The sequence below is a fragment of the Dasypus novemcinctus genome, chromosome 24 (assembly GCF_030445035.2).
Source record: "Dasypus novemcinctus isolate mDasNov1 chromosome 24, mDasNov1.1.hap2, whole genome shotgun sequence".
NCBI lineage: Eukaryota > Metazoa > Chordata > Mammalia > Cingulata > Dasypodidae > Dasypus > Dasypus novemcinctus.
In genome coordinates, this window is record NC_080696.1 from 62,355,180 (window position 1) to 62,381,108 (window position 25,929).

Genomic DNA, 25,929 nt, shown 5'->3' on the forward strand with positions numbered 1-25,929 from the left:
AGAATTCTCTGCAAATTTAAAAGGACAGAAATCACATGACGAATATTCTCTGGTCACAATGGAATTAAATTAGAAATCAATAGCAAAAAAGATATCTCAAAAAAAAACCCAAATATTTGGAAACTAAAGATTCTACTTTTAAATAACCCATAGGCTAAGGAAGAAATCCTGAGAGAAAGGAGAGCATGTTTGACCTCAATAAAAATGAAAACATGACATACCAAAATTTGTGGAATGCAGCTAAACCTTAGAGAGAAATTTCAAGCATTAAATGTTTATATTTGAAAATTATAAAGAACTAAACACACACCTTAAGAAACTAGAAAAAGGGTAAATTAAACCCATAGTAAATGAGGAAACAGAAAAAGAACATAGAAAAATCAATAAAAACAGAAGTTTTCTTTGGGAATATTAATAAAATTTACAAATGTTTAGCCAGATTGTTAAGGGGGCGGGGGGAGAAAGAAAAAACAAATGACCAATATCAGAAACTAGAGAGGGAATATCACTATAACTCTTATAGACATCAAAAGGATAATATAGGATCTCAGCCTACATGTAATATGAGGAGTTAAAAATGCTTTTTGATCTTGAATAAAAGGGGGAAATGGAAAGGACAAATGAGTTTATATGCTATGAATCTCCAAAAAAGAGCTGGGAGGTCATCAGAGGGGTTGCCCTTACGCACACCTGAGCAGAGTCCCAGAGACAGGTAAAGAAGATACAACCCCAGGTATTGGTTCTTCTGAGGGTTACAGAGACCCCCAGGTTCTATGGTCATGGCAGATGGCTCTGGAGTTCACAACCATGTCAGTTGGCCCTACTTTGGAGTTTGCGTTCCTGAGTGTGATGGAGTTGGACTCAGATGTGATCTTTGTTCACAAGCCTCTCCTGTTACTTTTACCGGACCTGTGGTTGGTGCTGGGGTTTAGTGTATACTCAGGGGACCTGAATCTCTGGACTGTCCGTGTGATAGTCAGGCCCTGAGCCTCAACAGACTTGCAACTCCTGCCCTCTGGTTTATTGGACTTACCCCACTTAGCTAACGTGGAGGTGAAGATGGTCAACCACCACACCAGGGAGCCAAGGGTGCCTACAACTGCAAGCAGGAGAATTGCATCCAGCATCCATGTGGAATCTAAGCTCCCTCTCAATATAGAGGTGGAGTGGACACAACCATCCCAGGGCCCACAGAATGGAGGAATAGAGTATGGATTAGAGTGGACTTACTGATATTCTATTCTGGAACTATTGTGATTAGTAATCAAAGAAAATGTAGCATTGATGTGGAAAAAGTGGCCATGGTAGCTGCTGAGGATAGGGAGTGGGAAGAAGAGATGTGATGTGGGGGCATTTTCAAGACTTGCAGTTGTCCTGGGTGGTACTGCAGGGACAGTTACTGGACAATTTTATGTCTTCCCATGGCCCACTGGGTGGACTGGGGGAGAGTGTAAATTATAATGTGGTGCAGCAGTGCTCAGAGATGTATTCACCAATGCAATGAATGTCCCATGATGATGGAGGAGGTTGTTGTTATGGGAGGAGTGGGGTGAGGGAGGTGGGGGGTATATGGGGACCTCATATTTTTTTTAATGTAACATTAAAGAAAAATAAAGACAAAAAATAATAAAATAAGGGAAAAAAGGATAATATAGGAATATTATGAACAACTCTTTGTCAATAAATTCAATTACTTATAAAATGGACAAATTCCTTAAAAGACACAAATTACAGAAGCTCACTTGAGAAGGAATAGATCATCTGAATAGCTCTGTTACTGTTGAAGAAATGGAATTTGTACTTTAAAACCTCTCACAGCTTTGCTGGTGATTCGACCAAACATTTCAGAAAGAAATAGTACCAATTCTATATAGACCCTTCCAGAAAATAGAAGAGGAATGTACATTTTGGAACTCAGTTTATGAGGCCAGCATTACCCTGCGATCAGAACCAGATAAACAGAAATTACAAGAACAGAAAACTATGAAACAATATCTCTCATGAACATAGAGGCAAAAATCCTCACCAAACTTACAAATTGAATCCAATTTCATTAAATATATATATATATATTTCTAAATGTTAATACCTCCTGACCAAGTGGGGTTTATCCTGGAAATTCAAGACTGGTTTAATATTAGAAAAATCAGTTAGTGGAATTCATCCTATCTACAAACTAGAAGAGAAAAACCATCTGACCATCTTGCCAGGTGCAGAAAAGGCCTTTGACAAAATTCAACATCCATTCACAATAAAAACTCTCAGCAAACTAGAAACAGAAGGGAACTTCCTTAACCTAATAACTAGCAACTACAAAAATCTTCACTAACATCATAAATAATGGTGAAAGACTGATACTTTTCCCTTAAGATTGAGATTAATATGCTGTTCTCACTGCTCTTATTCAACATAGTATTGGAGCTCTAGCCACTGCAATAAGGCAAGAAAAAATATAAAAGATATATAGTTTGGAAAGGAAAAATAAAATAGTCTTTATTTGCAGATGACATGATTAACTACACAGAAAATCTAAAAGAATCTTAAAAACAAATAACTCCTAAAAGTAATGAGTGAGTTCAGCCAGATCACAGGATACAAGGTCAAAACACAAAAACTAACAATCACCTTTCTATATGCCAACAATGAACATATGGAAACCAAAATTAAAAATACAATGCCATTTACAATTGTTCCAAAGAAAATTAAATACTTAGGATAAACTTAACAAACGATGTGGAGATCTATATGCAGAACATTACAAAATGCTGAGGAAAGAAATCAAAGACTTAACTAAAAGTGCATCGCTTGCAAAAGTCAATGCTGTTAAGATGCCAGTTCTTCCCAAATTGAACTAGAGATTTCCACACTTTCACCACAATTTCAATCCAAATATCAACAGGATTTTTTGGTAGAAATTGACAAATTGTTTCTAAAACTTAAACGGAAATGCAAAGGACCTAGATTAGCCATAACAACTTTGAAAACAAACAATAGAGTTGGAGATGTACCACCACCCCACCACTAAACCATTCCACTCCTAGGTGCTCACTCAAGAGAAAAGAGAACACACGTCTACAAAAACTGGAACCACCCAAATGTCTATTAGTAGAAGAATGAATAAATTGTAGTACATATTCATACAATGGGATACTACTCAACATAAAAACGGATAAACAACCGATACATGCAGCAATGTAATTGAACCTGGAAAACATTATGTTGTACACACGAGTGCTTGTGTTCCCATGACATGTATACAAAGTTCAAGAGCAGAGAAGGCTGCTGTATGGTGATCAGGCTCTGAGCAGTGGTGGCAGGAGTGGGGACTGCAAGCATCAGGTGGGAGTGGAGAAATGTCACTTGTTTTGATTGTGGTGGTGCTCCCACGGGTATTTGCATTTGTCTAAGCCCATCAAATTACCCGTATCTGTGAATTTCACTGCCTGCACATTTTGCCTCAGTGAAAAAGATATCATGATATACCTATTGTTCAACCTTTGGTCAACCTCATGACACTCTCATATGCCCCACTTAATGTTCTAAATTTGTCCCTCAAAAAAGTCCACAAAACAAAATAGATCATAAAGCAAAGAGATAATAAACAAAGTCTATTAACACAATGCCAAAACATTTGGGGGAAGAGCGACAGAGTTTTTCTCTTAGAAAGATCATCTTTAAAACATGTCCCTTCTATCCGTATAATTAGAGATAAAACAACTGCTCTGGTATTCTGTCTCAAAACAAAGCACAGTGACTGATGAAAACAAACAAACAAAAAATCAGGCAAAGGTAATTTATGCCGTTAGAAGTGAGGACCCCAGGAACAGGGGTGGCTATTAAGGGGAGAAACAAGGGCGGCTTCCGAGGGGCTGGTCTCACACCCCTTTTCTTGTTTCTTGATCTGCGTGCTGGCTGCATGTGTGTGTTCAGTTCGTGAATGTTCATCAAGCTGCGTGCTTAGGATGTGGGTACTTTTCTCAATGTTCCTCAGTTATTCAATAAAATAAAAACAAATTAATACTAAAAAAATAACACATTAATGCTAAAAAAATAACTCTGGTAGAAGATTGGCAAAGGATGGAAAGACAAGAAGAGGAGAGGAGGGTAGGGAGGAAGGGCGAGGAGGAGAGGGCAGGCGCTGGAGGAGGGAAGAGGAAGGCTGGAAGGGACCACACGGTCAGGCGCCTCCCTGGGCCTCCTTAAAGAGGAGGCTTCCGGTTATTTTTGAAACAGTCCTTTCTAACGTGTGAGCTCCCATCAGTGGGGGAGATGGACCTCGCAGTCCCAGGGCCCACAGGATGGAGGAATACAATATAGACTGGGGTGGATTTATTGATATTCTCCTATAGAACTATTGTGACTCTAGCAATAGAAGAAATTATATCATTGATGAGGAGACAGCGGCCACGGGAGTTGCTGAGGGCAGGGAGAGGGAAGAAGAGATGGGATGTGGGGGCATTTCGGGACTTGGCGTTGTCCTGAATGATTTTGCAGGGACAGATGCAGGAGATTACATATCCTGCCATAACCCACGGAATGGACCGGGGGAGAGCGTAAACTACCATGTAAATTATAAACCAGGCAATGCAGCAGTGCGCCAACGTGTAGTCACAAATACAATGAATGTGCCACGATGATGAAAGAGGTTGTTGATGTGGGAGGAGTGGGGAGGTGAGGGGTGGGGTATATGGGAACCTCTTATATTTTAATGTAACATCTTTTGTGATCTATGTATCTTTAAAAAAAAAAAAGACACATAAAAAATTTTAAAAAGCCAAGAGGGGGATTTGAACGACCAAGATTACCTCTGGATGGTCCAGGAGACGGTGACGCAGATGCGGGTGGCGTTCGCCAGCTCCTCGACCATGGCCGCCCGGTCGGCGGGGCTGATGCCCCACAGCTGACTCGAGTGGCTTTTGATCCTGGCGAGAACAACGTCCTCTGGTCTGTAGTTGGCCAGGAACTGCATGGCGGACTGAGGGCAGACGCCGACGAGAGCAAGAGGGAAACTGTCAGGGCGCTCCTGTCCTCGTCGGTGGCCGCTGCGATAGCCGGCAGGGGCCCGGGAGAAGGACGAGGGCAGCCCGGAGCGGGCGCGGGGCTTGGCGGGCTCACCGGGTGGAGGGCGTACTGCTGTATCAGCTGGTCGTAGGCTGCGTCCGAGAAGGAGGCCAGGTTCCGCTGCTGGGATCGCATCGAAAACAGGGTCTGGGGCGGAGAGGGACGGGTGCGTTTCAGAAAGCGGGGTGCGTGCTGGAGACGGGGAAGCAGAGGTGAAGGAGATGGCTTCCTGCCCTCGAGAAGCTTCCGGCCTCTCTGGGACACAATGAGTTGGAAAGAAGCCCGCACGCTGGCAGAGATGAGTTTCAAAACTGGCAGGGGGAAGGGCATGTCTGGGAGAAGGAACAGCATGAGCAAAGTCTCAGAGGCTGGTCTGAGCTCTGAATGCTCACCTAGGGTGCCAGCGGGAGGAGCGGAGTTTTCAGGCTGGGAAGCGGGCACTGGCACCCCCACCCCGCCAAATGCGGCGCCAGGGCCAGGCGTCCCCCTTCCCCTCCTCTCCAGCCACCTCGTAACCGTCGACGGCGACCCTGACGGACACGTCCAGGGGCGGGTTGGTCACTCCGCCCACTGTCTTCAGCAGGGCCATGAAAACGAGCGGGAACCACATCAGGGACACCAGGGCGAGCGTGAGGACGCCGCCGACGCTGTACTTCACAGCCCTCTTCTTCCTCTGTCCCGGGCGCTGCGGGTACCTCTGCAAAGACGGGCGGGCGGCTCGGGGCCGTGGTCTTGGCCGCCCAGATGGGGGCTCGGGAGGGGCTGCTTGCCCAGCTGTCTGGGGCCCTCAGGAGCCCTTGCAGCTCCCTGGACCTCAGGCCAATGGCCTTTAGGAGTTGGGGGAAGGTGGTCAATTTGGGGGGTTACACTGGGGTCAGGGAGACCAACTTGGGTACCCGGCCACTCTGAGCCTCTGTTTCCTCATCTGTAAATGGGGATGAAAGTCATCCCTGCTTCACTGAGTGGCTGGGAGGACTCCCGAGGGGACCGGGTCCAGGTCTCAGCGTGGGGGGCTGGTACTTGATGCACGGTAGGCGCCCCTTATTGAGGGACCCAGGACCAGGGCCAGGGTGCTGGGTCAGCTCCTGGCCCACCGGGCAAGAATCTCCCTGCTCTAGAGGGACAGGATTTGGGACTGGGAAAGCTGCCCAACCCCAGGCCTCGTGAGCGGCTGGGGCTGCCATCACACCCACCTTCTCAGACTCCTGCCTGCATTTCATGATGAAGATGTTGGCGTACAGGTCCTCCAGGCAGACCCAGTTGGACAGGCTGAGGGCGGTGTCCGTCCACACCCAGTCGATGACAGCCCTCAGCTCCAGGAGGAACGGCACGAAGCGGAACCTGGGGCCGCGGGAGGCCACAGGGCCCTGGTGCACCCCCGGCCCGCCCGCCCGGCCCCCCCGTGCGTCCTTCCGCGCCCTCCCCCAGGCTCAGCCACCCTCGCCTGGCGCTCGGACCCCAGGACATCGCTCGGACGGGGGCCCCGTGCTGTGACCGCATCCCTCCAGGCGCCTGGCGGCCTCGGCCAGCCCCGGCTGGGGCGGGCGCCTCGCTCACCCCTTGAATAAGACGAGGTTGCACAGGTTGAAGTTCTTGGTCAAGAAGTTGCCGTGGATGCGCTGGGGGTAGCCGCACTTGATCTGGTAGGCAGACAGGCCGAAGTAGATGCACTTGACCAGGTACCAGAGCTGGGCCACCGGGTTGAGGTTAAACCTCCTGCGAGGGCGGAGGAAAGCGGATCTGCCCGAGCGCCAGCCTCCTCGTCCCCGCGGGGCGTGGGGGGCTGCTGGGCGCAGCTGCCGGGACCCTCGGGAGCCCACGCGGCCCCTTGAGCTCATCAAAGGCGAGTTGGAAACTGGGGTTATTGTCTCAGGAAGAATCGTCAGTTGGTGGAGGGAGGGAAGAAGGGGGGAAGGGAGACGGGGCCTAGAAGGAGGGAAGGGGGGAAGGGGAGGGAGGGGAGTCATTTGCCCAAATGATTTGCCTCGCAGGTGGCCTCTGGGGCACCTGGACTCCCTCTGCTTTCCTGAAAAAGGCGAGATTTTATTATTCCCTCCTCTCGTCTGGACAAAGGAGCCAAGGCGCAGCTGCAGGTGCTAAAATCTCGACCCTTTCCGGGCCGCCTGCTGCCTGACTGCTGATTTATTATGAAGATAATCCCTAAATCTTCTTCACGGGGCCACCGGAGCCCATCTAATCAGAGGGGCCTCGGCAGGCTCCCCCCTCGCTTCCTGGCAGAGCCAGAGCAACGAGCCCCTGCCCCGCGGCTGCGGCCAGTGTCCCCTCCCGGGAGGGTGAGGGCGAGCCCCGCGGTGGCCCTGGGGGTGAGCGGGCTTTGTGTCCCTGCTGCCCTAAATCAGGGCCGGGAGCGCCAGGGGAGGGGCGGCAGGCCGAGGCCCCCGCGTGCCCCCATCGCTTCTCCCCCGGGCCCTGCACGTCTCGGAGCGCAGGCCCGGCTGCTGCCCGTCTCGTGGGGAGCCAGCCCCGGTGCAGCGGGCCAGGGTGCCCCTGCCGGCGCCCCGCCGAGAGGGTCTACGAGCCTGAGAAACACTCCTCGGGCGGGTGTTCAGAGCCTCAGGGTGGCCCCGCTAGCTGCCCGCCCGGCCCTCTGCCCTCCATGGGCACTGCCGGGCGCTCCCCGAGGGGGCACCTTCTCGCTCTCTTTGGGGGGTGGGGAGGAGGAAGGAGCCCGAGACCAGGCGGCCATACCTGTCCGTGGCCTTGGGCAGGGCGACCAAGAGCCAGCAGTGGGTGCCCAGGACGAGCACGACCTGCAGCGCGCACTTGCCCCGCAGGGTCCTGCGCAGGTACAGGGCCCGGTCCACCAGCATCGTGCCGAACTGCAGCAGCACCATCGCCAGGAAGGTTTCGGGCACCTTGTCCTCGGACAGCGACTCCGCCAGGTCCACGGCCGTGTGCTTCTACCAAGGCCGAGAGGCGGCTCAGGCCAGGGGCGCCCCCGCGCCCCGCTGCCCTTCCCAAGCACCCAGCGGCTCCAGGAGGTCCCGCGGTCCTCAGCCTGGAGCGGCCAGCGCTGCTGACCACACGATGCAGCCCCCGCCACGGGGCCCTCCCCGGCCTGCTCCTGCCCTGGGCGCCCTTGGGGGTCCCAGGCGCATCCTCTCTCTCTCTCTGACTTGACCTTCAAGGCCTAGATCCGATGTCTCCCGCTTCCAGCACCTTCCTGACCCTCCCTCCCTGCCCCCAGCATGGCGCCAACTGGCCCCACGGCCCCAGGACACAGCGTCCTCTGCCTGGACCGCAGTGACCCGTTTCTCCCTTGTGCTCCCAGTCCCTTGAGGGCTGGGGCCAGCCTTGGACACGAGGCGCAGAGCAGGACGTCCTCCAGATCTGCGGCTGGGGGGCCCTGTCTGCTGCACGCTCACTGCCCCTCCTCCTCTCTGGGCACCCAGAGCGGAGGGTGCTGTGGTGAGGTGGAGGGACGGGCGCCCCCTTCCCGCTCTGCCTGGCTGGCCGATGGCCCCCTTTCTTGATTAAGGGAAGCTGGCAGCACGGGCCACAGAGCAGGCAGCAGCTTCCAGGAAGCCCGGAAGGAGCCTGGCCCCGCAGCTCGCTGAAGGTCCTGCCCACTGAACTACAGCCGCAGCGCGGGTTGTATCCCAGCTTTCACCTTAATTAGTAGGAGCTTTTCGCAGAAGCAATAAAATAACGACACAGCACACTTGGACAGGGCACGGAAGGCAGTAGCCATTTCGGTAATGGAATCAGTGGAATTGCTATTCTAGAGAGAGAGGGAGGGGGACCACTCTCTGCTGTTAAGAAAGCCAAGGACAATCCCAGCCTGTCATCTGCGCAGTTATTAAGGATAGCTGATGGCCACCCCCCCACCCCCAACCGCAGAGGGAAATCGCAGTTCCACAAACGCGGAGAGTCCTGGGCAGCATTCCCAGGAAAGCCCAAGTGCTGAGCTCGGCAGCCCCGGGGGGGCCGAGTAGGCCGAGGACCAGCTCGCTTACCCCAAAGGCCCAGAACCCGAAGAGGATGATGGCAAAGTTGAGCGTCTCCACCAGGAAGATGGCCGTGTACACGTCGCACACCAGGCTGGCCTCCGGGTGGGTGACGTTGTAGAAGAACTGGCGGATGGAGTGGAAGGTCTCCAGGGTCCTGCAGGGGGAAGGGTGATGCCAGGGGCCACCCTCCCACCTGGGCCCCCCTCAGCTCCAGCGGAAAGTCTCCGGAAGGATGTTGTCACTGACCCCTTGCTTTGACCGGCAGGGAAGCTGAAGACAACACACACTTGTTTTCCAAAACCCTGAATTGCCCAGAGCCCTGAGGGTTGTTACCCTGCTGCCCAGTGAGTGCCCTGCTTCTCCCCCAATCCTACAACGCTTACTCCTAGGACAGGCCATTCCGGGTCAAATCTCATCCTTTCGGCCTCGCCATTCACTCTCGAGGGTCTCCTTGGAAGGCAAAGCCAGGGACAGAGAACTGGGACAGAGCTCGGTGCAGCAGACCAAGCTCCAGGCTTCAGCCTGCACCGTTTGATGCTAAGCAAGTCTCTGTTTCTGAGCCTCAGGCTCCCCACCTGCCACGTGGAGAAGGTGAGCTCTGGCCTACCTGCCCCGATGGGTGGCCATGGGATAGAGAGTTGGAGTAGATGTGAAGCAGCACTGGTCATGCAAAAGCACCACATACCTGTCTGATTCTACAGATGAGCAAGTGGATGGACAAGTAGGGAGGTGGATGAGTGGAGGGTGGTTGGAGTAAGAAATGGATGGATGGAAGGAAGGGAGAAAAAGAGGATGGAAGAAGGAAGTCATGGAAGGATGGAAAGGTGGAAGACTGGTTGGGCAGAAGCAAAGGGAGGTAGATGGAAGGTTGGACAGATGGACAGAAGGAGAGGGGCCAGTCTGAAGCGGCAAAGCCCTGGAGGCAGGCCAGAATGAACCTGGGCCCCTGGGGGCCTCTGGGCAGATGGGCGTGAGGGGAAGTGGGGGTGCAGTTACTCTCGTGGTCACAGACACCTAAGTCTAGGGTCCTCCTCTTCCCGGGTGGGTTGCCCCCCACAGCTAGCTCCACCCGTCCCCATGATACATGGCCCCCGTTCTTCTGCCCCAGGCGCACCTGGCTCCTTGGTGGCCACGGGCCCCTCTTGTCCACGCCAGGGCTACCTGCAGCAGGAGTTTCTCTGTGAGGCAGGGGACAGGCTCCTCCTCCACTTCCCCTCGACTCCCCTCTCCCATGGCCTCTGGATGAGGGCTCTTGATTACCTCTGAATGACCAGCTTCCGGGCTTTTTCCAGCTGTTTCTTCAGCGTCCTTCTGCTGAGTTGGTTTTGGCTGAAGTGGCATTTCCTGAACAGGCGCCATCTCTTCCTGGATCCTGGGTCTTGGGGGCCCCGTGGTGAGACACGATATCACAGGCCGTCCCCCTTGACCTTGTCTTCCAGAAGCGATTTTAGCTGCCCTCCTCCCCACCAAAGGCTGGTTACACCCCCCACCCCAACATCTCGACGGGGAGGGAGGGAACCGGCGCCCCGTGGTTTCCGCCAAAGTCCGGGCTTGCTCGGCCCCCTTCCCTGATCCTGAGGCCCCGGCCTGGACCCCAGGCTGGAGGAAGAAAAGTCTGGAGGGCGGGGGGTGCAGGCAGGGCAGCCTGGGGACCAGGGGGACAGGGAAATGTGACATAGGTCTAGGAACAGTGGCCCAAGAGCCCCCCAGCCCTAGGGATTGGGGGACCCCAGGAGCCCACACATTCCCAGACTCTGTGCTCATTTGAGACTAACGGTGGCTCGTCCTCAAGCCAGACTTGGGACCCCGGGGCCCAGGCCAAGTGGGTGCAGCCTACCTCCGCCCCTTGCTCCCCTCCCAGAGGCCCGGCGGTGGGCTGACGGCTGCAGTGGGGGCTGCTGGGAGTGGTGGCCCCGCTCCGCCTGGCCCCCGAGGTGGCCGCTGCCCGGGGTTCCTCTGCCTGCGCCTCCTCTCGGCTTCCTGCTCTTCTTCTTGCAACGAGCCTGGCCGGACGTTGGCGGGTCCCACAGCCCCAAGCCCTGGAGGGGGGTGGGTGGGGGGCGAGGAGTGACCTCGGGAGGCAGCGCCCACCCTCAGCCCCGGCCTCCCCTGCACACGCTCCTGCCCACCGCCACGGGGGAGGGCGGGGGGCCCGGCCAGGGGAGAGCGAGGCCCCGACGCCCCGCTGAGGGGCGGCCACGGGGCCTCAGCTTGGGGGCCTCCTCCTCTCAGGCCCCCTCCCCCTCGAGCCAAACATGGGTGCTTCTGGTGGTGGGCAAAGGTGCTAGCAGTTTTCTTTGAAAAACTGTTGGTCAGGGGCCACTCCAGAACCGAACGCGCAAGGCCGGGAGGACGGGCGGGCCGCGCGCCTCATGTCACTGCAGGCGTGGGACCCACGTGAGAGCAGGAGGAAGGAAAAACCCGGCAGCCAGGGGACGCTTCCCGGAAAGCAGGAGGCGCAGAGGCCATCGCAGGCTCTGGCCCTCGGCTTCCGTGGCGGAAGCAGGAGGAGAGCGAGGCAAGGAGTGAAAAAAAAGGTTTTGGCAGGAAGTGGGTGAGAAAGGATTCCAGGAGGACGAGCCAGGGTGGCGGGGAGAAGCTCCTGCAGCGCGGGACGAGGCGAGGAGGGGAAGGAAACGAGGAGCGCCTGAGGCTGGTCGGGGCAGCTGGAGATGCGCAGCCAGGACGAAGCGGCTCCCCGGGGGCCGGCCACAGCGGGGACCCCACTGAAGGGAGCCCGGGGGGTGAGTGTCCCTCAGACCACAGGAGAGTTTACCAGGGACCCCAAAAGCCCCAAACCAAATGGAGTAAAACCTCCCTTAACGTGGAACACACTCGAAAACAGGGAACAGGGTGAGAGCGCCTGGGAGTGGGGGCCCAGTGAAAGTGCCCCTCCGGGAGGGAGAGCTCCCCACACCGCGGCCCTGTGTCCTCGCCTGGGACATGGGCCGCTTACCCTGGCCTCGGCCAGTCCACCTCTCGCTTTAACTACAGGTGCCAAGAACTAGAAAATGATGCCTCCAGGAGCCTGCCACTGCGCTCCCCGGGCCCCTGATCTGGGGCAGGAGGTACCTCCATGGTGGAGCGGTGGAAGAGCAGCACCAGCAGCTGGACAAGGTCGCAGAGGGCAAAGTCATCCTTCTTTTCGATCCCAAGTATGTTTGGCAGAGAAAATGGCTTTTCCCTGTTGATGCCAGCGTATTGCTTTGTGGTCCAGGGAAAGAATCCAAACTGTGAAAAATATTTGACCACAACAGTTGCCTAAAGAAGGGAAAGAAAAAGAGAGAGGTAAAGTCATTGCAAACAGCCTGACAAGCCCCACCCCCCATAGGCACACGTGCACGTACACGAGACATACACACACACACACACACCCCTGAAACAAGCCCAGCTAAGTGCCTCGGATATGCTAATGCGCTTCACAAATGTACGGGACCATTCTGGCCCTTGGCAGAGGCTAGAGATGACAAGGAAATAAAAAACTAGAAACCATCATGAATCCATAAGCCGGGCCCATCTGACACCGCTGAAGGCTGTTCAGCCTTTTTTAATTTCTTTGAGCTATTACTCCCTTTCTAATATCTCCTGACATTTGTTGCCTGCTAAATCAATTTGATGCATGGCAGGCAGATTAAGATGGCTCTCGCAAGCACCTCTCACGGGCCAGTCATCAGGGTAGTGATTTTAAGAGATTGTCTTTTTATGCTGAAAATGCTCAAAAATGGCTTTGTTTCCTTTGGCAAAAGGAAAAGGTCACCCAAAGTTCCCATCCTTTAAACGCTGATAGATCACCAGGCATCGGGGAGAGGAGTGGTGATCCCAAGACAAGTGAGTGACGACGTAACGTCAGGCAGGCAGAGAGAGAGCTGCCTCCGTTTCTCAAACTTCTGAAAGAGCAGGCTCCTCTGCCAGAGAAGCAGCCCCATGCCCGGAGGCGAGGGCCCAGCTGGTGAGGCTTCTGTTTGCAAGAGGTGGCCCCTTATCGAGGAAGCCCTGCGTGGGGGGAGGAGGGGGCGAGGAGCCTCCAGCCCCCCGATGGACGGCACGCAGCCACCTCCCATCTGGTGGTCTCATAGATGCCAAGGATACTGGCAGCGTCTGACTCAGAACTGGCAGGTGGGAAGTCCTGCAGCTGCGTGTGGAAGAGACCAGACTTCAGTCTCATCTTAAATTCTGCCCTGGCCCAAGATGTCACGGTTTCCTTGTCTGTAAAATTAGAGGGAGGGACCAGGTGGCCTCTAAGGCACCTTCCGACATGGCCCCTGTGACTCTTTCAGCAGAAGAACATACTTTGCTAGTCAGAACAGGAAAGAGAACAGTCCTCTAGGTCCAGGTTTACCGGTGCAGAAGCCACAACCGTCTCAGCACGGCTGAAAGCCCAGGATGACTTTGTGACCCCAAACTATTCACTTGATGGTGACAAGTTAGACACAGGGAACTGTGATTCTCTCTGTACAGCACCGCACACTACAAGTGGCATGCTGCTGGACAACTGTACTGCCCATGGGGACAGGACCTGGCTAGAAGACAGGTAAGCTTTATCCTGAGAACTAACTCAGATTCAGTGGGAGTCAAGAACGCTCCGACGTGTGGAAAGAGGATCTGGTAGATTAATCATGTCTGCCAGGGGCACTGGAGAAGGTCACGTGTCTGTGAAAGAGTATTTTCCTTTCCGAGAATGGAGGAAATGTCAATGACTATGGAGGCAGGTGACCTTGTGGACTCCAGGCTGGCCCAGTTTCCAGGTCTGCTCAGAGCTGTGGTGAGTCTGATGGGAAGAAGATGTCCGAGGAAATGGAAGCTTGAGTGCTATGCAGGTCAACCCTTCACGCATGAGCTGCTATTAACCAAAAGTCAAATTTATTGGAATACTCACCAGGGGGTCCAAATTTATTGGACTCAGATATAAGCACTAATCAAATTAGACCAGTTTCATTTATAATTAGGATGATCTACTTATATACAGAAAAACGTAGCACAGTTTTCAGACAGTTAAAATATTTATTAGAGTTGTGCTTATTGGTTTGTTTAACACTACCTTTCTTCACAGCTCATACAACGACAGGCCCAGAAGTTAAAAGGAGCCTGGACAGGGCCAAGGGGAACTGCTCATCCCCCAGGGCTACTGTCATTTATTCTGAAGGAGGAGGCTGAGTCCAGAAGGCTTCACTCTCCCCCTGGCCAGAACTCTTGAGAGCAGGGTTGGCTTCTGGCCGACCAAGATGGAGGCATAAGGTACTCCAAGGTATTGTTCCCATGCAGTCTTTGTACAACCAGTGAAAACTGAACTGTACCAGCCCTCCTACTCAAAATCCAGAAAACAGTTAAAAGGCTGTAGTAACTGGGCGAGGGCCAAATCAAGGAAATACAGCTTTAAAAAATGGTAGGAGAGGAAAGCAGCTGTGGCTCAATCAGTTGGGCTCCGTCTACCATATGGGGGGCCCTGGGTTTGTGTCCCGGGGCCTCCTTATGAAGGCAGGCTCACCTGCCAGTGCCACAGACAGCAGCCAGCCCGCAAGCACCGCGGAGTGCCGCCCCAGCCTGCAAGTGCCATGGAGAGCCAACTCAGCAAGATGATGCAACAAAAATGGAGACAAGTAAAAACACAGAAGAGCACACAGTGAATGGACACAGGGAGCAGACAACGAGCAACCTGCAAGGGGAGGGATAAATAATAATAAAAATACAGACACACAGCAAATGGACACAGAGAGCAGAAAGCAAGCAAGCCCAAGGCGGGGGGGAGGATTTTAAAAAAAGGTAGGCAAGGGGAGCAGATGTGGCTCAAGCAGCTGAGCACCTAACTCCAAATGGGAGGTCCTGGGTTCAGTTTCTGGTGCCTCCGAAAGAAGACAAACAACTGCAGACAATGAGCAAAAACAAAACGAGCAGGGAGTGGATGTGTCTCAAGCAGTTGTTGAATCCTGCCTCCCACATGGGAGGTCCCAGGTTTGGTTTCTGGTGCCTCCTAAAAAAAAACCAAGCAGACAATGAGTAAAAACAGTGAGCAGACAGTGAACAAAAACAATGAGCAGGCAATGAGCAAAAACAAGGAGCAAACAGACAAGGGAGCCATTTGGGGAGCAGGGGAGTGGTAGAAGCGCATGGGACCCTCGCTGGCCTCTTGTCCACCCCTCCTTGGTGCAGTGTGGAGCCAACCTGTGCCCTCACTGTGGATCTTAGGCCCTGGTCTGGAGGGAACAGAGTGACCTCTATGCAACACTGGGGTGCCTGAATTTCAGGCCAATCTATTTGTTAACCTGAATGACTAAACCAGAAAACTGGTCTCTAGCTCCCTTTCTAAGAACTTGCCCTGTAGGCAAAAGCAGCTGTGAACAGCTAAAGCAGTGTAAGATCCAGTTAAGTAAAAGCAGCCTGGGGAAAAGGATTATTTGCCTTAAGTCATACAATAGAACACACAAGAGGAGGAGAAAGTCTATTTCACTGGGAGTCAAGGGGGCATTTGAGTTTCTGTAAACAGGGGAATTCTTAAAGCCAGTTCCTGGTCATTAGCAAGCACAAGTCCAGGACAAGACCCAGGCTCCGAAAAGAAGGAAAAGACCCTGCTCTTCATACTTGCCTTGGGCTGATCTTCTTGAGAGGAGGGCTAAAACTCTGAAGAAGCACAAGCCTACACAGAACCAAATTGCAAAGACAGTGAAAGGTGTTCTTGTGCATTGGTTTCTTTGTTTTTGTTAGCTCCTGGCACTCAAGGAAATAGCTATCATGTCACTAGCTGGATACAAACTTAAGGAACAGACAGATCAGCAACTGAATCCCAGAATTAACACATCGAAATGTTAAAATGTACAGTGTGCAACAAAGGATTACAAAACAAACAAAGAAACAGGAAATGATGGCCCCTTCAGAGGAATAAGGTAAAATCCAGAAACTATCGATGAAGAAAATCAGACTTTGAACATACTCTCAAAATGCCCAAAGAAATAAAGGAAAACACAGAGAAAGAACTAGGGGATATTAGAAACAAATGGGGAAGCAGTTGTGACTCAATTGATAGAGCATCTTCCTACCATATAGGAGGTCCAGGTTTGGTACCCAGGCCTCCTGATCCATGTGGTAAGCTGGCCCACACGCAGTGCTGCAATGCACAAGGAGTACCGTGCCACACAGGGGTGTCCCCTAAGTAAGGGTGCCCCATGTGCAAGGAGTGCACCCTGCAAGGAGAGCCGCCCTGAGCAAAAAAAGTGCAGCCCACCCAGGAGTGGCGCCACACACATGGAGAGCTGACGCAGCAAGATGACACAACAGAAAAAGCGACACGGTTTCCTGGGGCCACCTGACAAGAAAACAAATGAACACAGAAGAACACACAGCAAATGGACACAGAAAGCAGACAACAGGGGGAAGGGGTGAGAAATAAATCTTTTAAAAAATAATATATCAATGAATGAACAATATGAGAATCTCAAAAAAGAGACAGAAATTTTAAACAGGAACAAAACATAAATACTGGAATTGAAGATCACAATAACGGAAATGAAAAATTCCCAGGAGGGTTTCAACAGCAGATTTGAACTGGCAGGAAAAAAGACTCAGTGAATCAGAGACAAGATAATTGGAATGATTTAGGCTGAGGAGCAGAAAGAAAAAAAGAAAAAGGAAAAGAACAGAACCTAAGAGAACTGTGGAACATCATTAAGTATACCGATATATGTACTATGGGACTCCCAAAAGGAGAAGAAAGAAAGGAAGGGGCAGAAGGAATATTTAAAGAAATGACAGAAAACGTTCCAAATTTAATGAAAGACATGAATATGCACATTCAAGAATCCAGTGAATTCAAAAAGAATAAACTTGAAGAGAACCATGCCCAGACACATAGTAATCAAACTGTTGAACAAGAACAAGGAGACAGTTCTAAAAGCTGCAAGAGAAAAGCAACATGCTATGTACAAGGGAGTCCTAATAAGACTAAGTCCTGACTTTTCATCAGAAACCCTGGAGGCAAGAAGGCAGTGTTATGAAATATTTAAAACGCTAAATTAAAACAACTACCAACCGAGAATTTTATATCTGGCAAGACTGTCTTTCAAAAATGAGAGATTAAGACATTCTCAGAAAAACAAAAACTGAGGGAGTTCATCATGACTAGACCAGCCCTACAAGTAATTATAAAAGAAGTTTGTAAGACTAAAAGAAAGGACACTAAAGAGTGGATGGAAGCAGTGAAAAAAAAAAAACATAAAAAAACAGTAAAATGGTAAATGGAACCATATGGGCAATAAGAAATGCAGTACTATTTATTTTATTTTAGGTTTTAGTATGTAACTCACTTTTTACTCTTACAGTTTCTAAAATGCAGATGCATAAAAAGTAATGATAAATCTGTGGTTTTAGACAATTTATAAAGATATAATTTGTGACAAGTAAAACAAAGGGTGGGGGAAAGAGGTATATAGGAACAGTGTATATATATGTTATTCAAGTTAAGTTGGCAAAAAATTGAATGTGATTGTGATAGATTTAGAATAAGTTTAAGACCTATGGTAACCACACCCACACAAAATCAGAAAAATATGTACAGAAGGAAATGAAAAGGGATTTAAAATGATACACTGCAAAAAAAAATCAAATAAATATGAAAGTAGGCATTAATGGGAGACTTGAGGGATGCAAATGGTATGACTTACAAAGACCAACTAACAAAATGGGAGAAAAAATTCTGCATTATCAGTAGTTACTTTAAGTGCAAATGGATTAAACTCTCCAGTCAAAAGACAGAGAATGGCGTAAGGGATTTTTTAAAAATCATGACCCAATTTATCTTAAATTCAAAGACATAAGTAGGCTGAAAGTGAAAGGATGGAAAAATATATACCATGCAAACTGTAACCAAAAGTGAGCTGGGGTAGCTATACCAATATCAGATAAAACAGATTTTAAGTCAAAAACAGTTATGAGACACAAAGATGATTAAGGTGTCAATTCATCAAGAAGACAACAATTATAAATATTATGCATCTATTTGCAGAACCCCAAAGTATATGAAGTAGATGTTGACAGATTTGAAGGGAGAAATTGGTGATTAATAATAGTAGGATAGATATAGAAAATAGAGGGACTTCTGGGAAGATGGCAGATTAGAAAGACACAGGACTCTCTTCTCTCCCAGAAAAATAGCTAGAAGACAGGCAGAAAGAGCCTGGGGAAAAAATGTTCTAGGGTTTAGGACACCAGGGGAAGGCTGAACACCACCCAGAAGAGAGAGCACACAGGGCAAGAATCTCAACGGAACAACTGTGGGTAGACACTGCAACTGCAGCTGCGGTGCCCTTCCTCCCCCCTGCTACTGACAATTTTGAATTCTATGGTCTTGGGCTGGTGGCTACAGACAGAGGGGGCCACAGGGACCCAGCTCCCCAGGAAATGGGAGAGAGGGATGTAGCCTAAGGCTGATTCAGCTCTTGGGCAACAAATTTGGTCTGCTGTGTCCCAGGAGCCCTTCCAGGACAGGTGGGACTACACCATTGTTTGCTTTGGGAGCCAGCACAGGATTAAAAATTCAACCCTCTTAATCCTCCCTACTGACTGGAACTGATTATTGAAGACACAGAGGGGAGTGGAATTATTTCCTGCCCAGGAAAAGAGAAGGGGCTGCCAGCAAAGACTGGAGAAAAACTTCTAAGAAATTTTGATCTGCAAGGCTCTGAATAGTCTTGAAGCTGGATCCTCTGTCACATTGCTTATTCAGTGTTGCAGTGAACACACTTGGGCCGAGGTTTGCTGAAGAAAACCATCTGCTGGGAGACCAAGAAAGTGCATGTGAGAAATTAAAAATAAATGAGAGGATTTTTCCAACCTTTACAGGCTCACTTCCAGGGCCTTTGGAAGCAGGTCTGCAACCCATTGCTGAGTCCATGGCCCAGATTTGAGCAACTAACAGCAACTAAAGGCCTAGAACAGGCTGAACTAAGAATCAATGAATAGCAGTAACACACTAAATTCCTATGCAAGAGAGAAATTGAGCATCAGCATAAATTCACCATCATAATCAGATGCCTAAACTTCAGTCAAAAAAAATTACAGGCCATACTAAGAAAATGGAAGAAATGGCCCAAGAAAAGGAATATATCAAAGCCCCAGAGGAGACACAGGATTTTAGACAACTAATCAACGAGATTCATACAAATTTCCAAAATCAAATTAATGACTTGAAAGACACTGTGGCCAAAGAGATAAAGAGAGCAAGACATTGAGTGAGCAAAAAAGAAGAATTTGAAAAACTGAATAGAAAAATAATAGAGCTTATAGGAATTAAAGATACAATAGATGAGATAAACACATTAGATTTATACAACAGCAGACTTATGATAAAGAAAGAATAAGTTATATAGAAGATAGAATAGCTGAAATTGAAGAGAGAGAGGAAAGGAAGAAAACAATTGAGCAGGGGCTCAGGGAGTTGAATAATAATATTAGCACAAAAACATATGTATCATAGGAGTTCCAGAGGAGAAGAGAAGGGAAGGGGAAAGAGGTAGAAAGAGTATTTGAGAAAATAATGGCTGAAAATTTCCAAACTCTCATGAAATAAATTAATTTACATGCCCAGGAAGCATCCCCAAACAGAATAAGTCCAAATAGAACAACTGCAAGACAATACTACTCAGAATGCCATACATCAAAGATAAAAGGAAAATTCTGAGAGCAGCAAGGGACAAGCAAATCATCACATACAATGTATGCCCAAAAAGACTTAACGAGACTTTCTCATCAGAAACCATGGAGGTTAAAAGACGGTGGTATGATATAATTAAGATACTGAAAGAGAAAAATTGACAACTGAGAATTCTTTATCTGGCAAAATGATCCTTCAAATATGAAGGTGAAACAAAAAAAGAAAAAGAAAAAAAGAAAAAACATATGAAGGTGAGTTTAAAGTATTAACAAATAATTAACAATAAAGTAAGAGAGTTTGTAAAAAATAATCCACCTTTTCAGAAAGTATTAAAGGGATCCTTACAGCCCAAGAGAAAAAGAAAGGAGCAAGAGGTGGAGGAAAGTATAAAAGGCAAGAAAAGCAGAGAGGATAACAAAAGAGTAAAAAGACAGATGAAAATAAGATATGAAATACAAAAGCCAAATAATAAAATGGTGGAAGTAAATAATACATTTACAATAATATAATTGACTGTGAATGGATTAAACTCCCCAATCAAAAGATAGAGGCTGACAGAATGGATCTAAAAAACATTAGCCATCCACATGCTGCCTGCATCTCATTTGGCTCAGAAAAAAACATCTGACAAAATCCAGCACCCCTTCTTTATAAAAACTTTAAAAATGAGGAATAGAAAAAAACTTCCTCAACATGAAAAAGGTCATAAGTGAAAAACCCACAGCTAACTTCATACTCAATGGTGAAAGACTACAAGCTTTCTCTCTAAGATCAGGAACAAGACAAGCATGCCCCCTGTCACCGCTGTTCTTCAACATTGTGCTGGAAGTTCTACCCAGAGCAAACAGGTAAGGTAAAGAAATAAAAGGCATGCAAATTGGAAAGGAAGAAGAAAAATGCTCCCTAGTTGCAGATGACATGCTCCTATATATAGACAATCCTGAGAAATCCACAACAAAGCTACTAGAGATAATAAACAAATTCAGCATAGCAGTGGGGAAATAAGTCAACAGGCAAAAATCAATAGGGTTTCTATACAGTAGTAATACACAATCTGAAGAGGAAATTTTAAAAAATTCAATTTGCAATAGCAATTGAAATAATCAACTATCTAGGAATAAAGTTAACTGAAGATGTAAAAGACTTCTACACAGAAAACTATAAAGCATTGCTGAAAGAAATAAAAGAAGACCTAAATGAATGGAAGGACATTCTGTATTCATGCATTAGAAGACTAAATATTGCTAAGATGTCAGTTCTACTCAAAGTGATTTACAGATTCAACACAATCCCAATCAAAATTCCAACAATGTTCTTTCAGAAATGGAAAAGTCAATCATCAAATTTATGTGGGAGGGTAAGGGGCCTCTAATAGCCAAAAACATCTTGAAAAAGAAGAACAAAGTTGGAGGACTCACACATCCCAATTTTAAAACTTATTACAAAACTATAGTAATCAAAACAACTTGGCACTGGCACAAGGACAGAGATATAAACAAATGGAATTGACTTGAGAGCTCAGACTTAAGCCCACAGATCCGTGGCCAGATGATTTTTGACAAGGGTGCCAAGGCCACTCAATTGGGAAAGAATAGTCTCTTCAAAAACAAATGGTGCTGGGAGAACTGAATATCCATATGCGAAAGAATGAAGGTGGACCCCTACCTCACACCATTAGCAAAAATGACCTCAAAATGGATCAAAGACCTAAATATATGAACAAAGCTATAACACTCCTAGAAGAAAACATAGGGAAACATCTTCAGGACCTTGAGTTAGGCAATGATTTCTTAGATTTTACATTTAAAACATAAGCAACAAAAGAAAAAATAGATAAATAGGACTTCATCCAAAATTTAAAACTTTTGCACATCAAAGGACTTCATCATGAAAGTAAAAATACAACCTGCGGAAAAGGAGAAAATATTTGGAAACCACATAGCCAATAAGGGTTTAATATCAGGAATATACAAAGAAATCCTACAATGCAACAACAAAAAGACAAACTTTAACTCAGTTTAAAAATGGGCAAAAGATTTGAACAGACGTTTCTTTACAGAAGATATACAAATGGCCACAAAGCTTGTGAAAAGATATTCAGCATCTTTGGCCATTAGGAAAATGCTAAATCAAAACCACAATAAAATACCATTTAAAACCCACTAGAATGGCTACTATTTTTAAAAAATGAAAATAATAAGGTTGGAGAAATAGGAACACTTGTTTGTTGGTGGTGGGAATGAAAAATGGTGCCGCCACTGTGGAAAAGAGTCTGGCACTTTCTCAGGAACTTAAGTATAGAATTAACATATGACATGATAATCTCACTACCAGGCAGACCCAAAAGAATTGAAAGCAGCTACTGGAACAGAATTTGCAATCAGTATTCACTGTGGCTCTACCTACAATAGCCAAAAGGTTGAAGCAACCCAAGGGTCCATCAGCAGATGAATGGATAAACAAATTGTAGCACATACATGCAATGGAATATTTTTTGGCCATAAAAAGGAATGAAGTTCTGATATATGCGACAACTTGGATGAACCTTGAGGACATCGTGTTGACTAAAATAAGCCAGGCGCAAAAGGACAAATATTGTATACTGTCCCTGATATGAAATAATTTGAATAAGCTAATTCATAGAGTCAAAACCTAGAATATAGGTTACCAGAGGACGGGGTGGGGGTAAAGAATGAGGAGGGGAGTTAATGTGTAACTGATACAGTTTCCGTTTGGGGTGATGGAAAATTTTGATAATGGATGGTGGTGATGGTAGTACAGCATTGTGAATGTAATTAACACAAATGAATTATACATTTGAATGTGGCTAAAAGGGGAAGTTTTAGGTTGTATATGTTACTAGAATAAAAATTGTAAAAAACCTAAGGACTATACAACACAAACAGTGAATCCTCATGTAAACTATGGATAACAGTTAATACTATAATTATAATAATATTGTTTCATCAATTGTAACATAGATACCACACTAATACAAAGAGTTAAGAACAGGGAATTTGGGGTGTGAGGTATAGGTATAAGGGAAAACTGTATTTTCTTCATAATTTTTCTGTAAACCTACTTCTCTAATTTTTTTTTTGAAAAGAGTCCATTCAGACAGGCTTATAAAAATGATTTGATGGGGAGAAACAGTCTGATGATCAATCTTTAACTTTTGCTCTAATTAATTTCATGTACAGGTCATCTCTAAGCCTACAAATGTTGAGTCTGACTCGGAAAGAGGACTAGAGAGAATGAGCTAGTAGTGAATTATGTCCAAGATGAAATTAAAAAATAGAAACGTTCATTGCCAAAGTCCGCTGGGCTAAGTCCACAAATCTTTACCACCGATCTACCGTGTGTGAGACACGGTCAGTTTTGTTTAGGAGAACCCATTCATCACTTCCTTTGACTCTTGCAAGCTAATGCATCTTGGACAGGCATCAGTGCAGGGGGGGGAAGTGCTAGTGGTTCCACTGGCTGGGCCTGGCCCCCACGTCAGTACCTTAATGACAGTCCTTACGATATTGTCATAGCACGTGGGGTGGTTGGGTTGGTGGTGGGCAGAGCCGATGTCACTTGGGGCAGTCTGTTGGCTGGAGCTGGGGTCTGCGAGGGGCCTCCCCCTGGTGCCTACCTCCGTGTAGTAGATCGCTGCCATCCAAAATCGTCGTGAGGGTCTGGGGACTGAAAGCATGGCCCACAAGAAAGACAGGATGGGGAGAACCATGGAGAGGACCGACGCCGAGAGCGTGTGGTTCAGAACGATCACAAAGTAGCACAGCACCTCCGACTTGGACGCGGCCAGCTGGTACAAGGCAAGGGTCAGCTTCACCAGGCGCGGCAGGCTGCCGTAAAACCTGTCTGACTGCTGCAGCTCATCGTCCCAGGGCATCCTGGAGGGAGGAAGGGGCCCAGCCGTAAGTCTGGGGACCACAGGTCACATTCCCAGACGGAGCAAATGAGGCCCTTGCCTTAAGAAAATCCAAAAGGCAAAATGTTTTTTTATGTTTCCCAACTCTACCCAGGGAGCAATTTTTCACTTTCCTGGAGCACACAGCCGCAAGGCTTTCTATTTAACAGGCATTCCCCAGATGCATTTAAAAATGTATAAGGGATTTGGAAAAAAAAGTCTGATTGCTCACAATTCCTCTATCGAGTAAAGTATTTTCAAACAAGTAATCCAATTCAAAGAACCAATTGCTTTGCTTCTTAGAGTACTGAGCGTAACACCTCCTAGCTTAGCTCGCTAACTCAAGTAGAGCAATTTGGGCTACCATGTTGAACAACGGCAACAAAAATGTGTTGGCCCCTAACGTGGGGTACAGATAATTCTTGCCTTTTAAGGTACCGATCCCTAGCTGGCAAGATCTTGAAAGGAGCTTTTCTACTGGGGTTGCTGATCTTTTGAATTCTCTGAATGGGAGGTAGGTAACAGGAGGATTGGCACCTAGCCAGGGGCCATCGGACTGGCCAGGCTGGTGCCTCCGGGCAGCTGCCTACCCCGGGGTGGGGCCTTCTCATCTGCCCGTGCATGCCTTTCCCCTCCTGGTCGGCCTGCAGCAACCATGCACTACCCTATCTCTGTGACCTCCCTAGACCTCAAAGACATTATTTCTTAAAGCCTCTGACGACCAATCGATCACATTTGCATCAAAGGCCATTCTAAAAAAAAAAAATCTTCATGAATTCTGACTCCAGACTCCTCTCATCTGGAATTTGCAATCACTTGGGATGCTCTGAGATTTATTCCTACGTCATCAGTGAAGACTGAATTCATTAACAAGTCTGCTAATGGACACTGCAAACCTGCCATGCTCCAGACCTTGAACTAGACCTGAGAGACACATGAGTGAAGCAGGACCCCTGCCCTCGCGGAGCTCACAGCCACAGGAGGGCAGCCAGCCAACGGTGGGTCTTGAAGGATGAGTGGAAGCTCCTCCAGGAAGTGAAGGCTGGAGAATGGGGGGCTCCAGGCCCAAACTTGGTCATGCAAAGGCACGGAGCATTTAAAGATCACGGAGCTCGGGGACAGAAAGCCCATCAAAGGGCTTCACAAGCCAGGCTGAGGGTTTGAATTTCATTCTGCAGAAGACGGAAAAGCCATTGACAGGTGAAGGGGGGCGGTTGGGGATGGGGTGTGGCAAGGGCAAGTTTGGGACAAATTGCAGCCAATGCAAAGAGTGCATTAGACTGAGGAGAGCCTGGCAGCAGAGTGGATTTACTGATAGACCAGATGAGAAATAACCAAGGTCTGGTCCAAGGCAATGGGAGCAGGCCCAGGCTCAGAGAGATGGAGATGGAATCCAGAGACCTTTTCAAAATAATGTCGACAGGATCTAGTACTCACCTGGATGTGATGGGAAAGGAAAAGAAAGGTGCTAATGACAACTCCAGGGATGCTCTACCAGGAACTGGATGGGCTGTGAAGATTTCCAATAAGATTAGGAACAAGAATCTTCCCTGGCAAAGACAGTGCTGGGAATAGACAAGAGAGCCAGCTCATGAGGTGAGGGCTTGTCATGAGCTGGTTTTCCCAAGGTGAGAGAGAGCACCTGAGCAGGTAGAAATACTGGCCTGAAGTTCAAACCAAGAAAGAAGCAAGACAAGGTGGTGCTTGGGATGTAGAGATGGGCAGAGATCCGGGCAGGTGCAGGGAGCTGCTGGAAAGCTTGCAGAGGAGCTGAACGGAATCAAATTTGAAGGGGACAGTGTACTTGGCCATTGTTCACCAGCACAGTTGCAATGAAAGTCTGGGACAGATGAAATAAGGAATGACCTGAAACTTAAATGGTCCTTCCACACTTCCAAGAAGCTGGGTGGTGTAGGAAAGAGGGGAAGGAAGCTCTGACTTTCTGAGACTGGGGAAGACTCTAACCTGCTGGGACAATGGGAGGAATGGAGGTGGTGGAAGTGGCTAGGAAACAGAACCTACACAGAAAGGCGAAAGCTCAGGGAGGGGAGTGGGAAGAGGGGAGAGCTGAGACCAGGAGAGGAGGGTCAAACTTCAAAGTGGGAGACCACCAACCCTTGGAGGCAGAAGGAAGGGGTCAAGATGGCAGATTTGGAGAAGGAACGATGGGGATGTTTGCCATCCTCTGCGGCTTCTAGATTGGAAGAGATGAGGCCGTGGGCTGGGATGGGGTGGTAGGGCAGTGGAGGCTGAGGGTAGAGGACTCAAGCTTGGATCAGCAGCCTCAGGAATGGCCAAGAAGAAGTGGTCAGGTCCAGGCAAAGAGCAACTCTGAGACTTGAACT

General features: G+C 48.4%; 1 protein-coding gene across 1 annotated transcript in view; it reads right to left on the reverse strand.

Annotated features, from left to right (window-relative positions):
• LOC101436851 (piezo-type mechanosensitive ion channel component 2-like) overlaps positions 1-25,929 on the reverse strand; it is a 90,519-nt gene that overhangs the window by 14,751 nt on the left and 49,839 nt on the right. The window contains exons 31-41 of the mRNA XM_071211829.1: positions 23,309-23,567; positions 12,105-12,293; positions 10,870-11,071; positions 10,293-10,404; positions 9,039-9,186; positions 7,771-7,982; positions 6,619-6,777; positions 6,255-6,402; positions 5,570-5,758; positions 5,116-5,208; positions 4,806-4,975 (exon numbers count right to left, since the gene is read on the reverse strand). Coding sequence (XP_071067930.1) covers positions 4,806-4,975; positions 5,116-5,208; positions 5,570-5,758; positions 6,255-6,402; positions 6,619-6,777; positions 7,771-7,982; positions 9,039-9,186; positions 10,293-10,404; positions 10,870-11,071; positions 12,105-12,293; positions 23,309-23,567 — 1,881 coding nt within the window. The remainder of the gene's footprint in view (positions 1-4,805; positions 4,976-5,115; positions 5,209-5,569; positions 5,759-6,254; positions 6,403-6,618; positions 6,778-7,770; positions 7,983-9,038; positions 9,187-10,292; positions 10,405-10,869; positions 11,072-12,104; positions 12,294-23,308; positions 23,568-25,929) is intronic.